Source organism: Danaus plexippus, chromosome 25 (assembly GCF_018135715.1).
Source record: "Danaus plexippus chromosome 25, MEX_DaPlex, whole genome shotgun sequence".
Taxonomy (NCBI): domain Eukaryota; kingdom Metazoa; phylum Arthropoda; class Insecta; order Lepidoptera; family Nymphalidae; genus Danaus; species Danaus plexippus.
Window position 1 is genome coordinate 1,262,246 of NC_083553.1, and position 23,979 is coordinate 1,286,224.

Sequence of the window (23,979 nt, forward strand, 5' to 3'; positions counted from 1 at the left end):
CATTAGAGCGCAATTATAGTTCGCAAACAAAACACATATGTATCTCATTATATGAACCTGTTGTCGAATACCAGTAGTATCGATGAGCATTATATAGTTTTTACATTTTTCTTTATGTATATTAGTTTTGATTCCTTCATTCTAAATACATTACTAGTCTTGCAATATTTAATTTTTTTAAATTTTGATAAAAAGCCTATGAACCTTATATTTTTATATTTTTTTTCTATTGATTTCAATAACTATTTATTTTTTTCATTTTAAATATATAGTTTTTGATTTAAAAAAAATATAAAATTATTGCTTATACAAAGGAATCGATGCCTGCAGTTTATGTTCATCATATATAAAATATATTTCCTCGATATGAATTAATGTAATATATCTATGTAGTATAAATAATTTTTGATGTTTGGCATTATTTAAAAAAAATCGAGTTTAAATTTTTTTTATAAAATAATAGTTGTTTAAAAAATAATTAAAACTTGGATTATACTTATCTTCAAGTGATAAATTTTTAAGCACGTTATAAACGACGGAAAAATCCCTGAAAGAACTTTCAAATTTCAATTTTTTCCTTCCTTTTTAGTACTGTCTATTAAGCCATAAAAACATAGGATAAATTAATTCTTAGCTGTGTTAGAACTTGCCTAATAAAGACATTTTTTTCAGTACGATTGTAAATTAAGTCAGTTGATTTGTACATTGAGTGTAATAAAATTTATGTTACAAAAAGTTTTTAAGGAAAATATACGCATTGCAAATAAAATATTGCATTATACATCCCCCGGACGCGTTAATCACTTTACCTATATTGATTTCAAAGATCACAGTACGTATGCTTCCTGTCAAAAAGTATTAGAAAAATTTGGCTATACAAAGAGATAAGTAACTTTTTTCTGCTAAGTATTATATAATATTGTTTCAATTTAGTTAACATAGTAATTTTTTGCTTGTTTCAGTAGAAGTAATTTAAATTATTTAGTTAGCTAGCTAGTTCGTGGCTCCGACCAATTGTCATTTTTAAAATGGTCGTATAGGTTTTATTTAAAATTAACAATTCAACCTTGAAATCCAGTATAAAATGACGAGTGGTTCATGCAAGTAAACTATATTTTAAATAATACAATTAATTTTAAGCAAAGTCAGCGTTAAAATTCGGGATAATGATCCGCTTTTATTATAGTTTGTGTATGGTCTGAAATATCCAGACTCATTCCACCCTCTTTTTACCTTTGTATAGTTACTGAATGCTTGAATTTTGAAGAGCGGCAATATTCTTGTCACTTTGCTATAAATGACTACGCCACCTGTATATAAGGTAGCTTCTTCACCCGTTCTCAAACTCCATGGCTCTTTCAGAATATAAAAATTATTACTTACTCAATGATTTTTTCACTCTTACAATTTTTTCTGTTTACCATTTTCATAAAAAAATTACACCAATTTTGGCAAAATAAAAAGAAATAAGGACCTTTAGCTATAATTATAAAATTGATTCACTAAATCAGATATTTGTTTCTTAAATAAAGATCTGATATTAAAGATTGTATCCACAAACATTTACAATAAAAAATTTCAAAAAACATTGAGTCATGAAAAATATTTTTTTCCAAAAGAGGAAACTAAGGTAGTAATAAAGTGTGAAGAACTAAGACTTATGCATCTTATTCTCATGATTAGTAGCATTTTAAAGATAGATTTAATAACAATAAATAAATAGTAGCGTATTTAAATAGTTTTTGTTAGAAATTAGTTTAGGCAGTACTTCCACTTCGATATTTATTGCTCCACAACTTGTAACAGGATCCCCAATCTAGCTTATACATCCTATTAATAATATTCAAGGGTAACACATCTAGGTTAGGTTAAGTGACAATATCATGCAGAGGGCGCTAGTTTCCCTCATAAGAGTACCCATTAAATAATAAAAGATTAAATTATTACGTAAAAAATGCTATGGTTCTTATTATACATAAAATCAATTGTTTAGTTTTTGGACCTTTAGATTACTTTACAAAAATATTATTAACTTTAATTTACACTATTAAACATATAACAAATATACAGATGGTATTAGTTCACTATTATAAGAATTCCCAATTGATATCAGAATATAAATACCGTTAAGCTTAGAATTGTAAAGTACATCATGATTTAAATTTGTTAAATAATAATAACTATTAGCACTAGCCGTACGTAAATATATATTTTTTGATACTTTGACAAAAATATGATTTAAATTCAATTATTTTCATTAACTAAACCTTCCCTTTGATGGAATTTGTAGTGTTATAAAATATGAGAATGTATTTTTTTCCCCTAATTTACTTTTATAGCACCAATTTAGGCAAAAAAAATGAAATATTTGTTAACAAATAGCTACTGTTGCTTTTATATCAAGATTGTTAGGAACAATAGACTGAAATAAGAAAACATTATCTCACTACAATTCTGTAAGAATATTTGCAGAAGCCGATATTTCTTGGGAAAATTATACCCACAGTAGCATAGAAATCTTAATAGAAGTGATTGGATTGGATATTTCCTTATATGAAGATATTCCTATATTATTAATAGACATAATTAATTACCTTAAAGGTTACTTTCTTGTAAAATCCTTTCAGTCAGACCCTTAAATTATTATCAATTAATACTTGGAACCTATTCTGTTAATTTTATAGTATGATAACGTAGATAATAAATAGTACAGAAAGTTGAATATTTACGATATAAATATTTAAGAAACCATTCATGTATAAGCTTCTCTTGTGTTTCACTTTCGCTGGAGAAATATTTAGGATATTAACAGATTTAATATTAAGTTTTATCAAAACAAACTCTCTTCTTCAATTACTTTAACGAAATAAAAGACGATCTTTGCTTGTAAGGTTTCAGTTGTTCAATAAACAATCTCAGAAAAATGTATGACATACAATTCAAGTATATTTTATCCATTATTGCAGTACGATATTATTTCTATTTTCAGTTTTCACATAACATATAAATGTTCCTTCACAGTTACGGTTGCATTGAATTACTGTTGGTCTTCCTTCTTTATATCCAAATGTACATATAATTTTTAAATATGGAATGCATAAATTCTCTGTTATCTTTCACAATGTTTTATCACAAATAGTTTTACTATATTTTTTTTTTAAGCTTACTCGTGAAAATTAATACTGTTTGTTCATACGTCTATAAAAGTTATAAGTGAAATCTTTGGTAATGTATGCAGCGATTAGTTTTATTGAAGCGACCAAACCTGTAGAGCAAAATTAACCCTAAAATAAGCCAATCGTAAGTGAACTGAATACATTAGATATTTGTCACGTTGGTAGAATATCTGATATAAAGGTTCTTGAGAATTATTGTAAAGGATTTCGGTAGCAAAAAAGTCATTTTAACTAACGAGTATCGTTTGTTCAAAATGTGAACCTACCCTTCGTCACCGGTTTTCAGCACTATGACTTGAATTGTAATAAGGAATTCGATGCTTGGAATTTTTCAGAAGAAACAATTCCGTCGCCCATATACATACATATAAAATTAGACACATACATACAAAATAAAATACATTCAGGTTTTCTCCAAATAAACTGCTTTGTTTTTAATTAATATTTTTGAAATTTCACTTCATCTCACTTAATGTAAGAAAATTCACAAAACACTGCTATAGGTAATCACAAATAAAAAAAAGTAGCTCATTCGAAGATACCTTATTATTATTATTATTCCATTTGAGATTTGGATAGCATTTGTTCTTAATTTGTTTAATCCAACAAACTGGGTCTTATAAACGCTCTCCAAACATCCCACTTAGTAAGAACACCTTTACATCTACTCTCAAAATATTTTTTCAACCAAGTCGTCTACATAACAATTTTAATTCAGTTTGCTTCTTTTGATCATTTTATAAGTCCTACCTAATTGTTATTTAAGACAAAAGTAATTGATAAATGTTTAATTAGGCCAGATACACGTGTTGTTATTGTACTCGTAATTGGGCGTCGCTTATACAAATAAACAGTAAATGAAATATAAACCTGAATTACTTATATTGTTTGGTTCTCACCATAATTTTATCCGATTCTTTAATTTATTTACTGTTTTCAGAAATACAAGCCGAATAGAAAAAGTCACTAAAATGGTACCATAAATAATTTTCATATACGTATATAAAAAAAATTACAAATAATCATGGGTTATTTAGTGTCTATAAAATCAAAAAAAAAAGGAAATTTGTAGCAAATTTTCACTGTATTACTACACGTAGTAATACTTTAGAAGATCATGGCAAGAATTATTGTTAAACAATGATTTATTCTCTGACGTTATAATCGCAGTTAATGTATAAGTAGCTATGAACTAGGCTGCAAAAATATGAAGGTACTATTTATATATATATATATTATAATTAACCAAGATTCTCTTGCATTACCCGATATTAAAATTATAGTCAGCAAATTTTATACTTTAACACAAAAGTTATGACAACATTGGATGCAACGACATCTATTGGAGAAAAAATTAAATAACACTGACATTTTATAAGAATCTTTTCAGTTAGAAAAACAAAATTCAATCAAAATTATTATATTCTAAATTTAATTTATAGTAGTAAAATTTAAAAATAATTTGATTAGTATCATCAAGATATATTGGATTTTTTTAAAAATATATCCTAATGAATAATCTAAAGAGAATTCTAACTAAAACTCAGAGGTTAAAAGCATCATTAAAGATTTAATAACTCAGCTTAATGAGTATGTTAAGTCGGAAATGGGCGCTGGGTGTTCACCTCAATTCGCGGTGCAGTACACCGGACTAAAACTTTGCTTTGTATCTATTTAAGAAGACACTAGTTCCTTATTTACGTGCTCACAAAATAAGATTCAAAATGTGTAGTATTGTGTGGTCCTTCGATCCGAGTTGTATTCGAAGTATGCTTTTCAAAGACAAAGCAAAATTTGTATTAAAATTTACAATTCCAATGTAAATTTCAACGACATTGACATTAGAGCGCAATTATAGTTCGTAAACAAAACACATATCTCATTATATGAACCTGTTGTCGAATACCAGTAGTATTGATGAGCATTATATATAGTGTTAACATTTTTCTTTATGTATATTAGTTTTGATTCCTTCATTCTAAATACATTACTAGTCTTGCAATATTTAATTTTTTTAAATTTTGATAAAAAGCCTATCAACCTTATATTTTTATATTTTATTTCGATTGATTTCAATAACTATTTATTTTTTCATTTTAAATATATAGTTTTTGATTTTAAAAATAAAAATTATGAATGTTATCAATGTTTAATTTGTTTAATATATTAATATAAAGTACATTAAGTCTACATAATAGGTTTTGGACAGAACTCAGGAAACCTCTCTTGACATGATTACAACGTTTTTTTTGTGGATTATTTCTCGCTTTGCTGGATATTGATACTTCCTTCCTTAGTGAGTTCAAACGTGTAATATTTACTTTATTGTATAATAAATCATAGTAGATATTACTATTCATTACATGTACGATTTGACAGTGAAATTTCTATAATAATAGTAAAAAAAATTATACATTATATACTAGTTCTTGCCCGCAACTCCGTCCGCGTGGACATCAGAGTTGCGAGAAGTGTATAAACTGTAACAACAACAACACATAGTAAGCTACGTTGTAGCCTTTTCATTTGAAATAGCCTAGATACCGACTTCAGATCCATCTGCCGGGCTGTTATGGAAACTAAACCATCTGGGGCATCACACAAATGCAAGCAAAAAAATTAATTCAATTCGTTCCAGCCGTTTAGAAAAAGTTCAGTGACATACACATGGCTTGATTAATAAATTTAGTTTCAAGCAGTTATTTTAATATTACAAATAGACATTGATATTATTTTTACTAGTATTCTAAGTATATACTATACTCTGTCAAGAGTGATACCGACTGAGAAGTAGAAGAATTCTATGTAGTATGCATTCATAACGCCTTATAGACTTCTTAAACTAAAATAATAGAGAACTTTATATTTCATGACTGTTTTGTTCTTGATGAAATCATCCTACTACTACATTTATGAGTGGGAACATTTGTCACTGTTTCACTCCAACACAACTGAAGGAATTTTAATGAAAGGTTTCATTAACGTCCCTAACATATCAGAATAACATATAAGTTGTAACTTATTCAAATAATTTCGCGGTGTCAGTTGAGATGACGTCATGGCAATTCTATTTAATGTGAAGTCTTATGACACAGACAGGACCTCCTTGGCAGTTGTTTAGCGTATCTGTAATTTTCAGAAGACAATATTTGTTTACCTCTAAACCCTTTTCAATGTCCATGTGGAAGAAAACGTAAATAAAAGTTTGGGAGCTGCTACCGTCTAGTTTTAAATGATTAAGATTAATTTCTATTGTTGTAAATAAAAATATTATTTGCTTAGAAGTTTTTCATAAAATTGATTGTAATCTGATAGGTTTTCTGATTTGATAACATAAAACCCTCATTGTGCCAGAGATCGCGATACGCCCTACTTTGTCTTTTTATTAATTTTTTTGGCATTTTCGTCCAGTGTAAATTTCCTATCTCAAGTAGCATACCACGGGCTTTATTATTATTTTTTGTGTCCTATTTTTTATTATTTTTTTTTTCTCTCATTAGTTAAACCAAGACATTAAAAATCAATAGGGATATTAATTTTTAGTTATGAACGGATAAAAAATGTTTCTTTTGAGGCATTCTAAATTTATTCAAAAGTATATGAAAAAAATATGTACATACAATTTTACCAATCTATTTAAATTTTGAGAGGTTTTTCAGATAGTAGCTGTAAAACGGAGTAATATTTGCCATTTTTTTTTTCACCATAAAATAAATATTAAGTAGAAAGTATGAATATCCAGCAACCAGAGAAGTAATCCTTAAAAAAGTTGTCATCATGTCAAGAGAGGTTTCCTGACTTCTGCCCAAAACCCTTTTTATGTCGATTTAACGTACTTTATATTCATGTATTATACGTTTCAAGAATAATTGGTGATTTGAGCGATGATATAAATCATTTTATTTGAACATGAGATTTATTTTTAAATTTAGAATTTATTAATATAAAATGTGTTCATTCTGATTAATATATATTGGAATCAATTTAATTGACAGCTACCAAGAATATATGAAAATAATTGCAGCTTACAGGTTTAATTAGCGGAATTAAAGAAAAATATTCAAACTCCCACTGTGTTATACACCAACTCAAACAGTGTTATAATTACAACTGTTCTGAGAATTCAAATTATGGTTTTGATATAATATAATTTCTATAAATACAGGACAAAACATAGAGTGTGAGTGTGACCACATTTTCGCGGAGATCGAGACAATTGTAAATACTTGTAATTCTGTCATTTTTTTATGTTGTCATTTGAAAACCAGTCCACTGATTTATGTTACTCATTCTGAGCAAACTACTTTCAGGTTTGCTCTATACAAAAAATCATGTTGTATAAATTCTTTAAAATAAAAAATTATATTAATGCAATATACGGCAATAGGTTTTAATTAATAAAATAATCTAATGTTATATTTATTTTTTGGGATAGAGACAAAATCGAATCTTATCTTACCACTATTTTGATTAATTTCTGTAACATAATGCATATTGTTCGCAAATAAATATTGTTATTTATTTAAAGGAAAACAGTAGAAATTGTTGAGTTATGCGGGAAAAAGGAAATACTGTCTATAATTAAGTTATTTTAGCCCCTATATGTCTATAATTAAGGATAGGTGTGGTATCTCATAAAATAGCCCCTTATATAGCCCCTTAAATATAAAGTCTGAAAATCAAGCATCAGAATGTAAGATTGTGTTTTTTCTGCCGATATTTAAAGTGTCTGGCAAAAAATTCTGCCAATAGAAGACGTGTGGCAGTATTTTTTTGAAATTGTTTACAATATTTCCTATAACATAAATAAAAATCAGACCTCATGCTATAAGTAAAGTGAGTACAATTTTTACTTACCTGTAGGTTTGGTCCCTGAGAATTGGCCGTCGGTATTAGCTAGGAGATATGTTTACGTTTTCTGTGCACACGAATAGTAACCTATTATAATTTTTTATGTCTCATATAAAATAGCTATTTCACAAAACACTAAATAATAATTTCAACTACCAGCGTAATTTTGGTTTTTAGCTTTATATTCATGTATACGATTACTCTATATTTATGAACATATGTTTTCATAAATTTCTTTGCATATCTTAACATAAGAAAATAAAATTGATTTATGGGAGGAACTTAATGAAAGGCCTCGGAGTCCGTGGATTTTTTACATAGCATACGATCTCTCCTTCATACCGACTTAAGCACACAATACTTGGATATTCAACATTTTCGAATATATTTATTTTAGAATCAACGAAACATCTAAGACATTAAAAAAAGCATGTACTAATTAATAGTACAAATTTAATTCTACATAACTTTGTAGACATTTCAAATATCTCAATCGTCTTCGAATTGAAATAACAGTTTATTTGATTTAGTCTTGATTGCGTACATACTTCACGAAACTCGAAAGTTTGTGCTTTTAAGTCGGAGATTTTCACACATGGGTTTATTTTTGTTAGAAGAAATGTCATCAATAAAATATTATTATTTTGATTACATGTACTTGCAACGTATAAGTAATATTTCGTTTAGAACTTTGGTCTGTTGTTGCTAAGTTTTATTTGTATTAACAGGTTATCGGAATTATGAAGTGAAAGATCATAAATTTTAAACGGTAGCCAATTAAATTCAAGTAAATTAAAAACATTGAATGGGTTAATTTCTTGGTTTATTTTTTTTAAAGGTAAGCAAATTCATGTACATGTCTTCACGACGAATGTGTGTGGTTTGTTAAAGCGGAAGTCTTGGTTTATTCGCTGTATTTTCAGTCTCTGTTGTCTTTACGCACGTAAAATGTTAACACGTGAGATACATTTTATAACCCTTTTACCGATATTCCTTTTTTTGTTGTCATTATTTATATTCCTTGGTGAAAATCTCTACAAACATCTAATTAAACCGAGACTGTTTTTATGTGTAGATTAATAAACAACATCGTGAAAGAGACACACTAATTGCCTTCATCTAACTGGGAGCTGGAGCATGGCTTTTGTTTCTAAAGTCTGCTAATAAATTAAATTCATTCTAAAATAGACTCTTAGCATAAACTGAAATTCAAACATAATATAAAAAAATAATATAGAGTATCGTGTTTAAGTTACTGCACCAATCAAGCTATCTAATTTGAATTAAAAATATTTATGGGAATATGAAAATAGTTAATAGAAACATATTTATTATTTAATTGGCAAATTTAATTCAATCCTGTTTGTTTTTAAACTAAAAAGTTTATACTTAGACAATATAAAGAGATATCTTAAGTCACTCGACAAAAAAAATCTACACTTATATAACATTTTTTTTTAGTTTGTTACACAATATATGTATGTTCTTTAAAACCGATATTCTCATTCCATAACAAACAATAACAAACCTACCCAGCTATAATTACTTCAATCTACGGAAGATTGGAATAATAGAGATCCTCTGACCTTTCTTCATTTCCTACCAACTGAAAACAGACTTTAGGCTTTGGAGATTACTTTCATTTTCCATTCACATTTCAATCAAGACAAGAATCGCTAACTTCCGTTCGATTGATGATGTGATGGAACTGATTTCAATAACCGTGTTCATTATTTCAGGCCGGTATCCGTCACGTATGAATAAAATTTTCAATATAGATTTTGTTCTGCGGCTTTGCATTAAATCAGGAAATATGTTGAATAGAGTATTGACTAGTTTTATTATATTCAATAGTGCATATTAAAATAACACAGGTAGACAAATTTTTGCTAACATGAGGAATGGCTTTTTGACTTTGTATATTTGATACATCATTTTAATTCAAATCAAATTAAATTATATTATATTTGTTATAACTAGCTAAGCTATTAAGAACTTAAAGGACTGAATACATATGAATGTATACGGACCTCTTGTTATTTTAAAATGAAATTCTCTAGGTGGATGGCCACGGCACCGGCCGCCGGCGATAAATTCATGCCACGGAACGAGTTATGTAGTTTGATGAAGTCGTATGGAGAATGAGTGTCAACAGTTGCGAGACATTTGCGAGATAACAAGCAAGAGGTGTAACAGTTAAATCTTTTTACTGCCTAGTGAAAGGCTTGGGTCTGTCCAGAACTAACATCAATTTACTCTTAGAAAGTACTTCGAAGGCAGCCCTAGTAGGTTCGTTTCAAATTTGGTTAGGTAAAAAGAAGAGCTTGGACGGTGGAAGTGAGCGTCTGAGGTCCGTTAGATAGGGGTCCCTTAAACCTACACCTGGGTCGCAAGTTCCAGTCTATGTTAAAGCTCCTCTGCCTTCAACGCGAGGTTTCCAGTATCCGCACGGCGAATCCCTGGAATGCTGAGAAGTGTTCGTCGTCTGTCCATAGTGAGACTATTATCTGCGATAATATAAACTTTCGTTTTCTGTTCTAGGACTACATGGTCCAATGAAATCAAATAAATGTCTAAACAACGGATTACATGACTCCTCTTATGAATGGAGAGTTAGAAATTATCTCGAAAATAATTTTATGACACTACGGATCTTCTATCTTTTTCCTATCATTTTACACATTACACAGCATATTTCAGATTCAAAAGACAGTTAAGAAGTACTTTTATTTTCATGTCTTGTGATTGAAAATAAAATAAATTGCTATTTTGGTATTTGCGATGTTCTTAGGTATTATGGTAACATAGACTTCTTTGCTGCATACCACATAGTTTAAAATTTAACTACTTAGTTTTCATTTCTTTTAATTTAAAACAAATTGGGTCAAAAGAATTATTCATATATAATATAAATGGCATAAATTACATACATGCATTTATATAAACACACACAACCAAAGTCGAAGTAATTTATTCTATAATGTGTGTGTAGTTACGTGTGTGCGTGTGTAGTCCATAAAAACGGATGTGGAAAAATTACAAAGAATTTCCATTTGAATGACTAATTTATATTTCTAATAAAGAAAAACAACGTTTACGAAAATTATGTTATCTCAATTAACTTTCGATCCTGTACCATATATATACATGATATCAGTAATTTTTTTAATATATTCATTTAATTTGTTTTCAATTTGTAATGGGAATATGAAAACCAAATATAATTTCAGTTTACAAAATGGGCACTAAAAGAGTTTCACGTACAAGCGTTTGAGAAAAGATGTAAGCAAATAAGACAAATATATATCTGTATATATTATATATAACATTTCTTTATTAATTTCGCATGAAATAAAAAATGACCTTTCATAATTAAAAAAAACCTCCTTCGAAGTAGAATAAATATATTTTCTTTAAAATAAAAAAAAAAGTCCAGAAACTATAGATATTATTTGTTAGAAGTACCTCACATAGTTTTCTTTCATCAAATTTGATAGTTACGTAAATTTATTATAATGTATTATTTTATTAACAAGTTACATAGTGAGATCTAAGATTTTAAGATAGAGAAGTAAATGTTCGAACAATAAGTATATGTACTTCACAACTGTGTAATGTATCAAATATAATCACACTCTATTTTTAAAAATTGTTATGAAAATGATATACGTAATTTATTGCACGTTCTTAGAGAATAATTATATAATATGAAATAAGAAGAAGAATTTTATATAATTAAAATAAAAATATGCTATCAAAATATACAGTCGCTGTTTTATTATAATAAGAATTGTAAATAATATTATAATTTTTTATTGCAAACAAGATTCCATTAAAAATGTTATTCCTTTGTTGTTAACCTGACACTGTAAATTGTGTTCAAAAATAGCTAACGGGTATTTACTTTAAACTAAAAGCATTTTTGCTATTGGATAAAATAAAACGTTTTTACGTTTTCAATGTTAGCAGTTTTTGAAATGATATCAACTTACAAGCGCCGAGACGGAATTAATTTGAAATTTTTGACTGTCAGAACTATTTTTACTGATTTAGCAACAAAAGCAATTTTATCCATATGACTTTTAAAATTCTTGAAAAGTTTTTCACTACTAAAATATTTTTATCTTCGATGGAAAAGAGAAAGGATGTTAATAACGAAAAATAATTTCTTTGTACTTTTTGTTTGCAAATGAAACTTCTGATTCTGAATCTTAAAGTTAAGAACAAAGGCATAGTAATAAACAGCTATCTTAATCGGAAAAAATCAACAAAATACATCTTTAGATGTCCTAAAATAGATAATGCGCTTTATTATTAACTTTTTTTTTATGAATAAACAAATACATGGTTTTTGTATTCTTTGTCGTACAGTAAATAGTTGATCCAATAAATATAGAATGTGGTTAATTAAATCAAGTCGTAAATTAATTAGTAAAAAGGGATTCGTCGCACATTCGTAGCACTTTCACCACGTTTCTAATTATCATTCACAACTTAAATGGCTTAGAGCCTGACAGTCGACATACAAGGGTCTATAAATCAGATTTACTGGTATATTAAACCGCTCTCGTTAACAGTCCCCTTTATCTCTAATACTTGTCGTTCAAATTCCAATTTCCAACTGATACCCATGATTGGATCATCCCCAGGTGATGATTGAGTTTTTGACAGCACACTGGTTTCATAAGTGAATAATTTGTTATTGTTGCTGAAGAACTATGAAAAGATTTACCTGACTCTAAAATTCCTTTATGAAAATATACATTGATACACTTATAATTAAAAACTATTATGTAGATTCATTGTTAAAACCCACCCATGCAACCTCTTGAGATGTGGGCTATATTAAAAACGTCTATAAATTATTTTAACATCACTTACAAAATTCTGGACTGTATAGGACCTGTAGCTTGAATATTAAAAATTTTCACTGCTTACACCCCACCCCCACAAATATTATTGGGATGAGCTATTTTAAAATTCGCTCATAACTAATTTCTATCTGTGGTATAGAAAATTCCAAGCCAATTTGAAACAAGAAGCGGCTATATTTTAAAAACGGGCATTTTTCATTTTTGATACCCCCGGAACTCCACTTGTGGTTGGTATTTTGTAAAACTCTTTCTTGGCTGTCCTCTTCTCGGCCAAAGGAATATCCCTACCAAAATTTATTTATCTACGCTTTATGGTGCCAGAGGTATCATGACATTGGTGGAAATGTCTTATTTATTTGATCAATTCTGATGTCACTGAGACAAAAAAAATGCCTTATGAGACGTTCGAAAATATTCAGGTGTATTTTTAAATATATATTTAATTTAATTTCATAACTGTAACTGTAATCATATGAAAAAGAGCCTACGGCCAGACCTTTGTTCGAAAAGACAGTGTAGGAGTAGCTACAGAACAAAAGTACTATCAAATGCGGTGTCTTAGTAACACCGACCGGTAACATAGTAGTAGTAATTACTTTTAAGTTGGATACAATTAATTTGCTTAAAAATTCCTACAAGGGTGATCAGCTTTAAGGAATTTAAATAATAAATAATAGTAAAAAAATTAATTACGTTAACCAAAATATTATAAAACATTAATTTTATTATATTATTAAAAATATTTCAAACCGTAAATAGATCCTTATAGCCTTTGTATGACTAATTTCAGCAACTCCTATACCCAAACAAACTCTTCCTAGAAAGTTGATAAGCATTAATTTACATAAACATGTCAGAAACACTGGTCTATTAAATTAATTGTGGACATAAGAAAGGCGGTTCTATGTCAAAGATTAAAGCGTGTGTATAGTGCTAGGGTTGTGATGAACAGTTGCTATATATAATACCATTATAAAACCTAAAACGTCATTTTAAATGACAGCCCTTATTTTTTCAAGCGTCAAAGTGGAATAAAATACTCATATCGATTTATATGACTTTAGACTATAAACAAAACTATCGGAAAAAGGAAAACAAACGAAATGAATCGGATATAATATGCCATTTAATATGAGAATATGCCATTAATTTAAAAGTTTTGAAATTTTTGAAGCACACACAAGCTAACTCAACATTTATTTATATATATATATAGATACAGATCTCTATCATAACAAACGTCTGTATAGCTTACCACTAATCCTTCGTCTTATATTTTACTTTTTCCAAAAAAGTAAGATATAAGTTTTATTTTGAGTAATAACAACCTTGTCTTGGTTTTAAAATATTCTCTTATAATTTATTTAGTAAAGTCAATTTATTATTAAATAACCTGCTGTGATACGAGAATGTATTATTTTTTCTATTAAATTACTTAGATATTTTATGATCATCATCATGGTATTGCAGACCTTGGGTATTACGGTCACACTTTGATTTGAACCTTAAACTTAAACACTTATTAAATGGTTTTATTTATTAAATGATTTAATTAACTTTATTCCGTTTGTTCTTTTGTTGGATCAACTTTAGTAATTGAAATTTCACCCTCTTCCTGACTTCTTGATTGATTGATGTGAAAATTGGTAGATGACTTTGGTTTTGGTGACAATATGTTTAAGAAAAGACAATATAATTATCATAAAAAGGCAGATAATCATTATTTTTTCAATCCGATCAATACAGGCATCAAATGAAAGGGAACAAGTAGAAATTGTCATAGGTAATCACGGTGCATGAAATGTAGGGCTGCGCTGTGGATACACAGTCGTATACTTACGTACAAAACTATTTAAGAATGGTCAAGCTTACGTGGCTCTTATTTAAATGAGATCTTTAGAGGGATTATGTATCTTGGAGTCAGAATGTAATAAATTAATTGACAGCAAACATTGCAATAATGAGGCCTTAAATTAAATAAAATAAGAAACAAAAACTAAAAGCTTGAAAATAAGACAAGAAAAAAAAAAAAGTTAAACGATTTTATTGTAAATTGTCGTGTTGATGAATTAGGAAATTTGCAGATAAATGTTTATTTTTTTTCCCCAATAAATAATAACTTCAGGAAGTTAAATAAAAATGTTTCTTATAATATTGTGAAACCTGCAGAACAAATGTCATATGTACTTATTTGGTTTATGTAGATATCAAATGGAACGAGTAGATCGCTAAAATTTTATATGAATACGAATTGTTGGCATGACTTTGTTCAAAACATTTAAGTGCTATATTAAGTTTGAAATAGGTGAGACAGATATTAACCTGAGGGCCCAGCGTCATTTCATTTCTGTACCAATTTTATTTTAATGGCCACATAACCACACACTTGTGTATTTTACAACTTGTTTATGTCATATTAATGTGGTAGATAGTTTGTTTATCAAATATTTTGCCTTATGGCCACCATAGGTGTTACTTTTGGTATTTATGAATATGCGAGGGATAGCTCATAATACTTAATTAAAAGGTCCTTTATATTTTAAAAACGTTGCTCAATTATTAGCACTCTCATAAATTGAGTTGCTCTTCTCATTTCGAAGACTTCAATATGACGTAACTGAGTGGCAATTAAAGTAATTATAAAGTGTACGTAAGAAGACTGCCTTCAGTGTATTATGTAGAAATTAAGAGTTTAATGCATTATCTAGACGCCAGTTAACCTTAAACTAATATATTTTTTGATGATAAAAATAAATTTATAAAAATATATCTGTAAATTTTTATTCAAAGTGCTAGTGGTTTTTTTTTTGAGCTATAGATGAATTAGTCATCTTAATATTTTCGCTGCACATAAGAAAATATTCTATAAAACTTCGCTAACTTTGTAATCGTTAAAAAAACAAAATTTTTACGTGTTTTTTTTATTAGTTTTTGTCTTCATAATCCCGACGTTTCGGTTCATTTTCATCAAAATATAAGTCGTTGTATGCATTTATAAGTCGTACCTTATCTGTATATCGACTGACATAATATAAATTTATTTTTTAATGTGCGGAAAATATTAAAACAAAATTTCAACCTTAATTTCCAAATCACAAGATTATAAATCACTAAGGGTAATGGAAGCAGCTTTTTCGTATAATATCGATAAATACAAATTATAATATGTATAAAATAAACGCTGTAGAAGGTAATACGTTTTGAGTCATTGTCTGGATTTTGATTTCGGCACTTGTGTTATTATATATCAACATTAGTCCAAAAAGTTTCAACAAACCTTACTTATTCGCAGAATTTAAAAGTGAGGTTACTTTTGTAATGAATTAAAATTATGTTCCTCATAATAGCCATATCAATTCACGTTATCTCTGACGTAAATGTTCGGTGAGCGTCTTACCAGTCGACCTTTTCAATATTCTACTTTAGAAAGTCATTTGAGAATAAAAATTATTCTAATTAGAATGGCAAAATATTTCAATGGCGATGAATTTAACATTGCTGTTATATAATGAAATGTAAGACTTTCGCAAGTATTCATTTAAATCCAGCAACCGCGATCACGTTTGCTGCACTTAAATGAAAACTAACCAAAACGTCGGCAGTATATAGTTTACAATAAAAAAAAACGCTTAGTGAATATGAAAATGTTAGTTTCATTGCTGTTTATGTTCGAGTAAAAATTAACATTTATGCGGCTCAATATATAATTTTGGATTCCTCGTACAGTAGAACCCCGATTATCCGAATCTATTAAAACCAGTGGTAATTCGGATAATCGAAAATCCAGATAATCGATTTCATAGTCAAATTAAACAATATTTGAAATTTAAATGTTACATTATGTGATGAGTTTGACATATGTACCTACGTCGTTCAGACAAAACGATTTAAAAAACATTTATATATATGTATGTATATGTGGTTCAAATATAATGAATGACATTGTAATATGTACCAATGTTATTTACAATTTTGGTTGAAAATAACTTGTTATTGATCTTTGACGTAATGAATCATCTTTTCAATGCAGCTAAATCCCTGATGCGCATCAGTTGTAACAGCTGTAAGGAATCCGATTCCTCCTGTCTTTCAAACCACTTAAAAGCTATTTCTAGAGTTTCAAAAGCTTCAGCGTGAGATGGTCCTTGACGTTCATCCTTAGTTTCAGTTTCTTCTTTTTCTTCATTCTCGCAACCATTTAAATCGTCCACTATTTCTTCATCAGATAAAATTTGGAATCCAGGGTCTTCACTATCGCAGTCCAGCCACTCTTTGATATTTTCTTCATCGCATCCTTCACCAATGCTAAGAATTTTCACCGCTTCTGTAATTTCTTCAAAATAATCTTCTTGCGGATTCATGGCAGGATTAGCAGTTTAAAAAGTTTAAAATTAGTTTAAAAATTTGAAAAAAAAAATTGCTTTCCTCTTTCTCCGTCTTGTAATTGTGACTATTATAACTTCTACTTCCAATTCGAAAACTTATAGCAATTCTTTTAATATAAAATCTACTAAACTGCGGACCAGCCTCCCAGATAAAGTGTGAAATTGTAATCCGTAGGCTATTTTAATGCTTCCGTAACGTAATAACTATAAATATTTAATTTTTATATTTACTGGTGTGTAATGTATATGTAACTTCATTATTATTTTATTGTATTTATCTCCATGCAATGGTTTTTGCGACATCCCTCTCTCATATTAGAATTTTCTTCTTACCTTCTATCTTAAGGTAGACTGTAAGAGATTGGTTATAATATTATAAGTTTTTACTTTTTTCTTTATATTTATTTGGGTACAATAAAGTGAAAAATATATTAATATTTTTAATATATTTCTTCTATATAACTATCTTCATAACTAAAACAACTATAGTTAGTTATCTTAGCGGAATGGTGAATTAAAATTTATTAATTTAAAATAATCTAAGATCTTTAGTGCCCTACATTAAAATGTTGATGTAGGTTGTATAGTAATATTTTATATTTAGCAAAAAATATTTTTTTACTTATGACATTGAAATATAGTAGTTGGTCACGCACATGCTAATGTTTGTAATTAGCATTAGAAAGCTTATTTTTTACAAAAGGAATTTTACATGTATTTTTTGATATCTTTACTTGGTATTTCAAAAAAAATTATATTATCCTGTATAAGTATGCGAGTTTATTTAAATATATGTTACTTTGATTAAGCAACTACAATTAACAATATAACAACGCAATAGCTGAGTCACTAACGTTCAATAAGTGAAATTATCAAATTATTAACATTTATTATATGGCTTTATTATTTCTAAACACTTACATATAACTAACATAATGAGATCTAAGACTTTCGCGACCATTCATGTAAAAGAAAATAATATTTTTCAAAAAGTGCTGGTGCAGAAGGCCAGGGGAAACCAATGCACTACCTTCCCAAGAAAGTCATCATGTATATGGATCACTGATACGTGATGACCACGACGAGTCTGCAAAGACTCTTGCGACGATGATGATGATGAATATTTTTTCGGATAACTACGAGCATTTTATTTTTTTTAAACTTCATACTCTTGACGCTTCGGTTACTTTGCAGCAACCGTGATCACGGGCAGACGAGATGAAAATGTCTGTCAGTTGGTCTTGTTATTAGTCATTCTGAAGATTAAATAACAAAAAAAAAAATTATACCACTTATGTTTTTATTTACAGCAAACATAATAGCCAGTAAATTAAATCAGTTTACATGTTAACTTTGTACTTAGGGAACGGAATTATGCCAGTGTTAAACCTATTTCTGAAAATTTTGTGGTCAATTGATTTTCCAAAATTATTAACTTCAAATTTACCACCGATTTTACAGTATCATCTATACTTAGAATTCATAAACATCATGACAAGCACGTCAATAATTAATTCTACATTTATGTCCCTATGAAATGTTTTTTCAGGAATTTTTATATATATTAATAAACATAATATTATTTTACAACTAATTCAATTAATTAATTAATTCGTTATTAAAATGTAGTTATAAATAAATCCACTTTTCATATAATTTAAATAATCAAATTTAAATAGAGTATACAAGCAAATAAATAAATAGATGATCAATTTATTTTGGCATTTACATCCCAAAAACAACTAAGGGTACTTATACCTCATCATATATATTTTTCTATGCAACCACTTCAGGTATATATATACGTACTGAATCTCCACTAAATTGTCTATCAATAGATTTTTTTTTAATTTATTTAATCTTAATATTATTTATATTTCAGAAGTAAAATAGTTTTATTTATCATCATGCGTTTCAGTTGTATTTTAGAAAAGTGCTTAATGTTAAAGAAGTAAAACTTGGGAAATCTAAATCAAATCCATTCAGTAGTTTTCCATTATGAGAAGTATAGTAATAGGTATATCATATTAGCGATGTAGATGGCTATGTATGTATCAAACTATTCATGCAGAACCACAAATTTCTACTTCAGGAATCTGCTCCCAAAGTCTTTTGACAAGAAATTCTAATCTTAGAATTATGTTGAAGGTCGAATCCACAGTTGCTTTGATAAATAGACTCGTCTAGTCTATATCTTGTTACAGAACCTATATACTATAATATTTCAGAATTAATCTTTAATTATTGCTTTCTTACAAGAATGTGAGATTAACTTAGAGTTGATCCACAGTTTGAAAGGACTTTCTATTTATATTTTTTTGTGGGTGATGTTTTTGCCAAAGTCATCCAACGGTAGAACTCTACTTACACTCCCTTAAATCTGGTCAAATGATATTTATAACGAAGTTTTATATAGTATCTGCCTTTAAAAGAAACATTATTTATGCGTTTAACTAAATAAAATCTTTTTAGTCTACAGGTCATAAGAAATTCTCACTTTACAAACAGGAGCATTATGTTTTTTCAAGTTAATATAACATGTACTCGTATTCCGTGACATCATTAGTTTTTTCTTAAATCAAAAATACACACGCCATCACGCAACTGTTACACGGAAAGTCCGGTTCTGCTATGATATTTAGGATTTAGGAAGTTTTAAAAAATAAAATAAGCTTAGTATATTCGAAATATATTAGTTTCATTTAAATGAATAAAACTCGCGAAAGTCTTAGATCTCATTAACGTATCCTACTTATGATATTAGATTTATTTATGAGTATAAAATATAGGATTTTGATAATAACAACGACAAGTAAATAAAAGCTGTCAGCTTCAAAGATATAAATCAAAATCCAGATAAAGACTATTTCACTTCGTTTAAGATTAAACAGCATGTAAATTAAGTGATATGTTTATACAAATAAAAGTGTAAGTATTCACATATAAGACTTGAAATTGTTTTGGTGAAAGTAAAATTATACAAATATTTTGATATATTTAGAATAATAAACGAGACCATACAGCCGAAGAAATGTGGTTAGGGTGCTGGTAAACATATTCATAATTAGTAATAAAATGGCAGTGTGTTACTTCCTTTTAAAAAGTAAGGCCTTGGAATTAATATGAAGGATGTGTTTGAGCGAGGCGTGATACTTTTTAATTGCACATACATACATATTGTTCAATTAATACGCAAACATACAAATTTTAATTACCATCAATTAATGTTATTATCATCATAAAAGGTAATATATTTTTATACTGTTGAAAAGTTAATTAACGTTATGAAGATCGGGATTCGGATATTCTAAGATAAACGCCCCTTGTTGATCAACAAATAAAAATCCCTAACGAAGCATAAATATTTTGATATGATATACTCATTATCTAAACAAAGCTGAGACGGCTTTCATTATATACAAGTAAACAAACTGTTTATTTGCAAGTTTACATATGTTAAATGTTAACAAATTTAAATATTCTAGTCAATTTTTTTTATGTAAATAAATACATATACAAGTATATATTAATTAAAATATCTATTTTTAGATAGGATCGATTTATGTGTTATGAATAATAAAAAATATTTGAACCTTTTTTTTGACATCTTTAATTTCTTTGTTTTATTTTTAAGATTGAATTGAATGCAATAAAAGATCACATTGGGAAGTTATACTATAAAAATTATGGACGTATGGTGTGTTATATTTAAGGAAAAAGTGAAAGGATCTTATTTATGAAGAATATTGCTAAAAGTATTAAACCTTCTTTCAATAGGTTATCAAAAACTAAGTTAAAGTTTAACGAACAGGTACAGGCAGCAAAAAAAGAAAAACTAACTTTGAATGACACCAACAAACTTTGTTTGGGTAAAAAACTCTTGAAAGAAACAAAATACGGAATTAGAGAATCTGATGAAATATATTTTCTAACAAAGGTATACGTGTACTTTTTACATATAAATATTCGTAACAGAACTTAATTGCTAATAAAAATGGCTTTGCCCTTGAAATTGATGGTAAGAACGTTACTTTTCCTACGATATAGAATTGAGTGAATTTTAATTAAATATTTGAGGTAAAGAAGCGTTTTTTAGCAAAAATATACGTCATAATAGATCTTCAACCAGTTTAAGGGTCGATGAATAGATACAAAATATATATTAAGGTGATATTATTCCACATTTGTTATGTCTAGTATTTTTCCACTTCTTCAATGAGATGTTGTGTTTATAACAGCATGTTAGTTTCGTCGACTTTTATATAACTGTTAAAATAAGTAGCGAGAAACTACTTTTTCACGATATACCCTGTAACGTCAAGGGGATTATATACCTTTGAACTTAAAGGATGAACAGGATTTTACAAGTCTTTGTTATTCGTTTAAGCTCGTTTCTTTTGAACACTAACTTTAATTTAATTAAAATTAATGTAATTAATAAAAGAAACACAAGGAAATTTACCGACTCATTATATATTTTCTTAAATATTTTGTAGTTAAAATAATACATATGTTCATGTGTTGGTATAAGGAAAGAGCCACTAAGTTTAGCGTTCAATATTTAATCTCAAACATATTTCATAGATATTATTCGTAACAAAGTTCCATAGACTTGTGTAATTTTTTGGAATAACTATTTTTTATTATCAGTAAAGCAACATTTATTCAATCTTAAAATATGTTATAACGTTTTTATATCATTTGAATTACTCCTACTCCTACTTACCTCCAATTTCCTTGTTATTATTGTAACGTGATTTAACATAGTAAGACATTACTTATGTTGAATGTTTTATTTTGCAGATGGTGAATGTGAAGTTTCATAACTTCGAAGTGTTTTAAGCAATAAATCTTGCTTTTAATATCAAAATGTTAATATAAATTAAGAATCATGGATCTTAAAATTTCATTATCCTTAGTCTTGGTAATCCTTATACGTAATTTATACGTTGGCGCTGAAAGAATCGAATCAAAGTTAAAATCTAGTTATAAAAAAGACATTTCTAATGAATCAGAAAGCTTGATGAATTTCAAATACTTCGTAATTAATGATGAACAGAAAATAGATCACAGATATAAACGCAATATAAATATTTTTACTAATAATTTACCAGCAAAGAAAAATAACAAGGATGAATACCAACTTTTGAATGGCACGAAAGATCTTCTTGAAGAAGATTTATACGACAAAGATAAAATGGTTGCCAATAGATCTGATGTGGTAAATGAATATATAGAAACATATACAGAAGAACCTTGCGTTGGCGATCCTGAATTTTGTAATATGACAAAAGAAGAATACTTGGAAATGTTATACGAGTATATTTACCCTAAATCATACGAATGGGTCCTGATTGCAACGCACGCGATCGTATTCGTGACAGGATTGATCGGCAACGCCCTAGTTTGCATCGCCGTTTACCGTAACCATACAATGAGGACTGTGACCAACTATTTCATCGTGAACTTGGCTGTCGCTGATTTCTTGGTAATCCTTTTCTGCTTGCCGCCAACTGTTTTATGGGATGTTACCAAGACTTGGTTCTTTGGTACTGCGATTTGCCGAATAGTGCTGTATTTTCAGGTATGTGTTTTTTATAGTATTTTATGTAATATTGCAGTGTTGGTTTTAACTTTATATATTTTGTATAATATTTGTATAGGCATCATATACATAGTATAACAAAAACATATCGTATAGTAATTTTTTTAAGTCTTCGTCGTATCTTTTAGAAAAACTCAATATAACAAAATTTTATTAATTTTTGTTTAAGATTAACGATGTTTTGTGTGGCATATTTACTGAAAAAAACCTCTAACTGCTGAAAAACTTGGAACTACTCAATTTCTTTAGCGTTATATCTTAGTGATTGAACTATACATCAATTCTACTCTAAGCGATCACCCTTCAGTTTCCACTTTTATACTCTTCTATCAGTCGTTAAAAATTTAAATTCATAATTTCATTACTTTAGAAATCTTTAAAATCGGTCTTTGTGGAATTAAAAACAATTTTATAATGAGTGTAATGTTCCCAAAACAGCAGAACGCGCTTTCATTCTTTGATATTAAGATTGATGTTCTCTATTGGGCCGATCGGACGATCCTTATCTTCCCACCCGACGTGACTGGCGAAACTTTTTTGTCCATTTTATCAATAACCGAGTGGATAGCATTTAATTATGAAAAGAGTTGCTTGAAGCCATTCAACCTAATTGGATCTAAAAAAAAAAAAACGAAAAAAATAAAGGCGATCATTTGATCGAAAATTCTTCTTTTTGAAATTTATAACTCTCTTAAGCGTAACTTGAAAATTAAATTAGAGAAGGTAAAATATTTGTTTGTAGAATTCGCAAAGTACTTGTTAGTTTTGAAATAAAGTACCAGTTAAAAAAACTTAATTTCCTTTAGTAAATAACTTAACATAAACTATTTTAACCTTAGCTTCAGCTTATTTTTAATATATTATTAAATTTTAAAAAGTAATAAATGTTAAACCACATGAATTATTGCAAAACTTCCTCCCGATTAGCCAAGACTCTTTATCGGGATATTTATGATATTAGACCTCCTAAGGTAAAAAGACAATATATATTTAAATAAGTTTGTCTTGTTGGATGGAGAAAGAATTTTTCTTATTTCATTTTCTAACATTTATTTGAAGAAATATAATAATTTCAACTTGAATAAATA

The 23,979-nt window shown here is 28.2% G+C and overlaps 1 protein-coding gene across 1 annotated transcript in view; it reads left to right on the forward strand.

Moving 5' to 3' along the window:
- Positions 1 to 23,979, forward strand: part of LOC116775430 (orexin/Hypocretin receptor type 1-like) — a 79,835-nt gene that overhangs the window by 28,805 nt on the left and 27,051 nt on the right. Inside the window, exon 2 of the mRNA XM_061524701.1 lies at positions 22,090 to 22,870. Within this exon, the coding sequence (XP_061380685.1) occupies positions 22,178 to 22,870 (693 nt within the window). The 5' untranslated portion in view covers positions 22,090 to 22,177. The remainder of the gene's footprint in view (positions 1 to 22,089; positions 22,871 to 23,979) is intronic.